Source organism: Nanorana parkeri, unplaced genomic scaffold, assembly GCF_000935625.1.
Source record: "Nanorana parkeri isolate BGI_ZX_2015 unplaced genomic scaffold, ASM93562v1 scaffold101, whole genome shotgun sequence".
In the NCBI taxonomy this organism is placed as follows: Eukaryota; Metazoa; Chordata; class Amphibia; order Anura; family Dicroglossidae; genus Nanorana; species Nanorana parkeri.
Genome location: NW_017306369.1, coordinates 1429641 through 1437010, shown reverse-complemented (window position 1 = coordinate 1437010; position 7370 = coordinate 1429641). Strand labels below are relative to the sequence as shown.

At 42.6% G+C, this 7370-nt stretch overlaps 1 protein-coding gene across 1 annotated transcript in view; it reads left to right on the top strand.

Annotated features, from left to right (window-relative positions):
- The first annotated feature begins 561 nt into the window (after window positions 1-561).
- ACSS3 (acyl-CoA synthetase short-chain family member 3) overlaps window positions 562-7370 on the top strand; it is a 100779-nt gene continuing 93970 nt past the window's right edge. The window contains exons 1-2 of the mRNA XM_018552914.1: window positions 562-609; window positions 3758-4290. Coding sequence (XP_018408416.1) covers window positions 3920-4290 — 371 coding nt within the window. The 5' untranslated portion in view covers window positions 562-609; window positions 3758-3919. The remainder of the gene's footprint in view (window positions 610-3757; window positions 4291-7370) is intronic.

Here is a 7370-nt window from a genome sequence, read left to right as displayed (position 1 = left end):
TTGGATTCTTTATTGAAAAAGAAGTTTGATAGTTTAATACTACTTTAAGTAAAGGTTACCCCTTGTTACATACTTACCTCTCCTGCACTTGGATCCTCTGCACCTTAGACTAAGCTTCCTGTGCTAAAAGTATTCTGCTTGTTCACTTCATCTCTAAATACAGGAGTACTGTACTGAACTCTTCCTATTCTCTTTTAAACTGAAATGTATTCCTAAAGTTTCTTTCTTTAAAACTAATTTTCTATTCATATAACGTAAGCCCGACTCATCATTTTAGGAAATAAAGTGACAAATATTTATTACAGCAGGCCATTGCAGTGCAAGCATGCCCTGAGGTCATCTAGTCCTCTAGATTTCTATAGCTGCTTCTATCAAGGCCCTCTTGGTAGCCCAAGGGATTTAAAAAAATCTGGTAGAACAGTGCAAGATTAACTCATGCCTGCCTTGAAGTTTCAGCGTGCACAGAAAACTACAATCCAGTCTTCAGTCTGATCAGAAGAAGTTAAACTTTTTTCTCCAGCCACTTCATCTCCGCCACTCCCCCTGACAATTGATTAAGGAGGTGGAACAAGTAAAGAAAGCAACTATTCACTGATCAGCTCCAATCTGGTATGTTCATTTCAGTGCTGTAGAAATACATTATGTTGAGCTGCACAGATTTACTTCTGCTAGATTAAGAGGAACTTTCATACTTTAGTCCTTAGAGAACAGCCTGTGATGTGTGCCTTGCTGTGTTTACATTTTGTCTTGTTAGCAGTTGGTGTTTCCTGTTTTCACCAGCTAGTAGTTTTAGACTCTTAGACTATGTGAATTCTGTATCATCCTTGTGTTTCTTTTTGTTGTCACAACATAAACTTTGCCAGCTGTATTTTATGTACTGGTTTGAGATGGATCCAGTTTTGGGAATGCATCCCTTCCGAAGAAGTTAAACCTACACTTATTATATTGCTGGGAAATATTCATTATTATCTGGAAAAAAAACACTTGATCTTTTAGAAAATTAGCTTTATTCTTCTCGGGCTGAAGGAATAAGACCTTGTAATTTAGTTACAACCTGGGACAGTACACATGGCCTTCCTGCTGGCCATAATAGATTAATCTTGATCCTTGTGTTATTCATTAGAGAAATACATGTGCAGCCATTGATGGCCACTTTCTGAAAATGCTGATCTGGAACAAGCCATGCAGCCAGTAAAGCAAAAGCTGATTTTTCTTCAACGTCTCTGACTCATTAAAGACCAAGCATTACCATGACAGTTAGACAATTCCCATTTTTATCAGGCATTCAACAAAGGTAGACTATTTCGTTTTCCTAAGCTGCAAATAAGCCTCCTTGGAGTGTTGCAGGTTGATCGGGATTGCTTCATTGTCCTGGCAGGGATGTGGAAGCTTCTCCTGTAAAACTATTACAAGAAAACTAAAATGAGACAAAGTTCATAAATCCCACTTTCAATGGTATAGTTAGCAGACCGAAAGGGAGCAAATAAGGGAAGTTCATTGTTAGGTTTCACTTTTGCAACCTAATTGGCCTGCATAAATAAATGCCTGACATGTCACACTGTATACCACAACAGTATTGTTTTTTCAGAAAAGCTGTACATTTTATCATTAAAACAATTATTCTGTCCAGTAACTGCCTAGGACGAGACAATGTCACTAATCTGCAGCAGGCAGAAGGAAGAATTTCATCATTCTCCCTCTCCCCTGAAAATCAAGCTGAGATGATGTCAACAGTCTACTTCAGGCAGGAGGAATAGTTTTCTTGGTCCCCCTCTCACCCAGTGATCATGCTGGGGTTGTCATCAGTCTGCTGCAGACAGGAGGAAGCATTTCCTTAGTCCCCTCTCCCCCAGTGATCAGGCTGAGATTATGTCCTCAGTCTGCTGCAGGCAGAAGGAAGAATTTCCTCAGTGCCCTCTTCCCCAGTTATCAGGCTGAGATTATGGGATCAGCCTTCTGCAGACAGGAGGAAATATTTCCTCAGGACCCTCTTCCCCAGTGATCAGGCTAAGTTTGTCATCACTCTGCTGCAGACAGGAGGAATCATTTCCTTAGCCCCCCTCTCCCATAGTGATCAGGCTAAGATTGTCATCAGTCTGCTGCAGACAGCAGGAAGAATTTCCTCAGTCCCCTCTCCCCCAGTGATCAGGCTGAGATTATGTTACCAGTCTGCTGCAGACAGGAGGAAGCACCCCCTCTCCCCCCGTGATCAGGCTGAAAATATGATATCAATCTGCTGCAGACAGGAGGAAGCATTTCTTCAGGATCCTCTCCCTCTGTGATCAGCCTAAGCATATGTCATCAGTCTGCTGCAGACAGGGGGAATCATTTCCTTAGTCCCCTCTCTCCCAGTGATCAGGCTGAGATTATGTCCTCAGTCTGCTGCAGGCAGAAGGAAAAATTTCCTCAGTCCCCTCTCACCCAGTGATCAGGCTGAAATTATGTCATCAGTCTGCTGCAGACAGAATGAAACTTTTCCACAGTCCCCTCTCCCCCAGTGATTAGATTGCAACACTGCAACTTTGTACTAAGGTGTGAGGCTGCAGCAGAGGCTGATCTGTATCAGAGGACACAGCCAAGAACTGTGCAGGCACCAGGATTGACATGATTGTGTCATCTCTGAATCAACATCTCAGTCTTGCAGGTAGATACAGTTCCTGGATGATGCATGAGCAGAGATGGCTCCTTCTAAAGGTGCCCATACACCTTACGATTATCGGACGATAATCGTATGCGATCGACTTTTCGAATGACAATCGTACGTGTGAATAGAGTGCCAGAACCGACATTACTGTACAATCGTACGACTTTTGACGGTCAAGCATGTTTGAAAACTTTGCTCGATCGTACGATTGTCGTAAGGTTGCTGGCGTTTCCGTCCGTCAAAAGTCATACGATCTACACTGCGCATGCGCGAACAAAAATGTGACAAATCAGTTACCGCATTTCGTCCAGGTGCTTTTCGTTAATTAAGGCTAAATTAACCTTGCGATCATCGGGGCAGGATGGGGCTGTCGTACGAAAATCGTACGACTATTCGATCATCGGACGAAACGTTTCGTCCGATAATCGTAAGGTGTATGGGCAACTTTAAAAACAAAACAAACTTTTGTAAGTGGAGTGCTGTGATCTCTGAGAGAGACAATACTGTAAATTCCTGGAAGTATTACATTGACACAGTACTTCATATGAATGCATTTAATATGAAGAAAAAACAGCTTTTGCTACAATATTAACCTTCAATCGAAAGATTTCTCCTGCAGTACTTTTTTATGCTGCTGGATGTCCTCACTTTAATGGCCAGCTCAGTTCCTCTGAGCCCAGGTCATCCCTGCCTGTAACTGGACAACGTGCCATAACGTACCGATGTCTTACAACGGATTGCGTTAGTGTGAATGTCCAGGTCAGTGATTGCAAAACTACTGAAACATGGGATCAGCCAGGCAATTAGCATTTTCAGTAGGAAGTCAGCAATTTAAGCCTCTGTATTTCTCTCATGATAGATTTCCTTTTAACAAGCACTTGACCTGACCTTACATTCCCAAGATGTGTCTCCTCTTTGCTGAAGGGATTATTCCCCCAGGCGCCGCTGGCTGCAGGTGACACGGCCACAGGTTACGCTATTCATGTGGATTTCACATCATACAGTTATCTAGACGTCATGAAGAAATTACCATCTTACAAAGTTGTTATGCAGTTGGTAAATGTACAACCAGTCTAGAATCCAATAAAGCCTTGTGCCAATATTTTATTCCAGGAAGAGGATTTCATTGGAAAACCTGAGCAGGATTCCAAGGAGCTTCTTTGTACAGTACAAATCTTGCCTGCAGGAGGGATCTAATCCAGGGCTGGTTTTCTCCTGCACTCCCACTAAATACACACATCTGCTGCCAGGAAAGTCAGAACTGCAACTTCAAAAATGTACTTTGGTTTGACATGGCTCTCAAAGCAAGGATTCCGAAATACACGACTGAAAAAGAAAGCACTGAACAATCTTGGCTCCCAGACTGTCACCAGGGCAGGTGGAAAGGGTGCAGAAGCCTGGGGGAAAAGGGGTCTCTCCCAACTTTGTGCCAAGAGCCAGACCCAGCATGTCCCTATCGCTTACTGCAAACACCTCTCATACCAATCGTATTCTACTGTAAACACCAGCTCTGATCATTACCAACATGTGTTCCGAGCTTCAGTGCAGGACCCTGAGCAGGTCTGGGGCAATGCGGCATGCAACATCACGTGGTTCAAACCATGGAGCAAACTTATGGACAACTCCAATCCCCCATTCACAAAATGGTAAGTGCATATGCTCCCTACTGGTTTTTAGACGGCAGTCATATCTGTTGCAGAAATTATATAAGTTCACGCTTGTGGATATACAATATTCCTTACTTAAAGTGTTACTAGCTGCTTTGCAGTCATATCTGTTGACATGCATTTTTTTTAACTTCCTTAACTACTTACTATAACACTACAACACCTAGCATGCCCTAGCAACATGATTAGACTTCTATATGTTATCTGTATATGTTTAGATCCCTATTTTATAAGCTATAACACAATTGCAAATAAGTTGTCCAGAACTACAACACTCAACATGCCCTAGCAGCATAATTGGAATTCTGTATGTTATCTGTATATCTTTGGATCCCTGTGTTTATCAACTAGAATGTGATGGCAATTAAATTGCCCAGAACTGCTAAACTCAACATGCCCTAGCAGCGTGATTAGACTTCCACATGTTATCTGTATATGTTAAGATCCTTGTTATTTGTGTTATCTACTATAATGCAAAGGCAAATAAGTTGTCCAGAACTACAACACCCAGCATGCCCTAGCAGCACGATTAGATTTCCACATGTTATCTGCATATGGTTAGATCTCATGTTGTTTGATACCTGTGTTATCAACATAATGCAATTGCAAATAGGTTGTTCAGAGCTACAATACCCAGCATGCCCTAGCAGCATGAGTAGATTGCCACATGTTATCTGTACAGGTTCAGATCCCATTGTTTGATAGCTGTATTATCAACATAATGTAATGGCAAATAAGTTGCCTATGTGGCATGACATGGCACCAAAAGACCTCGGGAGATAAAGCTACTGACTGTTCCCCCTTTGATCTTTTGGCAACTGCCAGTTCACATGCTTGAAAGGGGGAATTTATCAAAACTGGAGCAGACAAAATCTGCAGCAGCTGTGCATGGTAACCAATCAACATCCACCTTTTAATTTTCAAAGCTTAATTGAACAAAGTGAAGAAAGAAGCTGATTGGTTGCCATAGACAACTGCTTCAGAGTTTGTCTGCTCCAGTTTTGATAAATTTTTTTTTTAAGTTTACGTTGGCCATACACTGGTAGATTTTCTTATGAACATTCATATGGAAAATCTTTTCAGAACATTTTATAATCCCATCAGAGACTTGACGAATGTCGGAAATTTGATTTTAAAATGCAATTTTAGAATGAATGGAGTTTCCCAACTAAAAACCTAATTTACTGTTATCATTTCGTTTGTTTGAGAAAAATGATTTCATCCTGCTGCATTATATTTTTTTCATCACTCTGATCGGATACAATTATCAGTTTGACCCCATTAACTATTAGTTCCCATTCACACCTGACCGTTTTGTAGTGCGTCCTACGCTCGATGAACGCACTACAAAACGGACCAAAAAGTAAATAGCATTGAAGTCAATGGTATAGTTCCCACCTGTCCGTATTTCCGCCCGTCCCGAACGCACTACAAAACGGCCCACGCATGAAAAGGTCCCGAAGCGTTTTTGCTGCGTATTGGTCCGTTTTGTAGCGCGTTAGTGCCCATAGACTTCGACGGGAACGGACGAAATCACTGAAATTGCGCATAGAACGCGCGTTCCACACATGTCTACAGAAGACCACTCCCCCAGAGAGCTGTTGGAGAAGAAAAGATGGAGGATTGTGCCATGCTGGATTCTGAGGCCTTTATTAGACAGGTGCAGGGAAGGCCATGTATATATGACATGCGCCATGCGCATTACAAAAACCGTCGCATAAGGCAACGTGCCTGGGTGGAGATAGCGGAAGCTTCGTGGCCGGACTGGGAAACCTTCCCAAAGCAAGTAAAAGAATCAAAAGGTACATTAGCAAATGTAGAATATTTTCTTGCAGAAGGTATGCACTGTTATGCGTCATGCGTGCATTGATTGCATAGACTTGTGTTCATCATTTACGTGAAACATGCGTGCATGTCTGCTATGTTTTCATGCAGAATGCATGCAGTGTGTACTGACAGGTGCGCATTTTTTTTCAGTAGTATTTTAATGTGCAGCTATTTTAATGTGACATGCGTGCAGCTATAGTAATGTCCCATGCGTGCTGCTATTTTAATGTCCCATGCGTGCTGCTATTTTAATGTCCCATGCGTGCAGCTGTTTAATGTCCCATGCGTGCAGCTATTTTATGTGACATGCGTGCAGCTATTTTAATCTCCCATGTGTGCCGCTATTTTATTGTAACATGCGTGCTATTTTAATCTCCCATGCGTGCAGCTATTTTAATGTCTCATGCGTGCAGCTATTTATGTCCCATGCGTGCAGCTATTTTAATGTCCCATGCGTGCAGCTATTTAATGTCCCATGCGTGCAGCTATTTAATGTCCCATGCGTGCAGCTATTTAATGTCCCATGCGTGCAGCTATTTAATGTCCCATGCGTGCAGCTATTTTAATGTCTCATGCGTGCAGCTATTTATGTCCCATGCGTGCAGCTATTTTATTGTAACATGCGTGCACTTATTGTTATAAACAAAATACTCAAGTCTGTTTTCAAATCAAATATATTTTATTGGTATCAGATGAAGGGAAAAAGTTAAATTTTTTGAGGGGAATCAAGATTGAATCGCTTGCATCTGCCATGTCACCTCCCCCTCAGGTGTCATGAAGTATGCAGCGAATCGGTCACGAATGCTGCCACTATTCGTTGTTCCACGCCTGCCGCTGCATTGGCTACTCTCCATGGAGTGCTCCAATGAATCATCAAAATTAAACCCATCTCTGCAACGTACAAAATTGTGAAGAGCGCAAGCTGCCTTCACCGCAGAGATGGCGTTTTCAAGTTTGAGGTTTATTGGCGAGTGCAGGAAGCGCCATTTATTGGAGAGTATGCCAAAGGCACACTCCACAACCCTGCGTGCTCTGGTGAGCCTATAATTGAAGACCCTCTTCTCCAGACTTAGCCCATGACCGGAGTAGGGCCTCATTAAATGCTCACCCAGGGCAAATGCATATTCTACTACGAATACATAGGGCATTTCAGGTTCAGCAGTGCCAGGCAGCGCGGCGTTCCCCGGGAGGTCAAGATCCCCGCTTCTCAACCTCAGTCCCAATTGTGAATG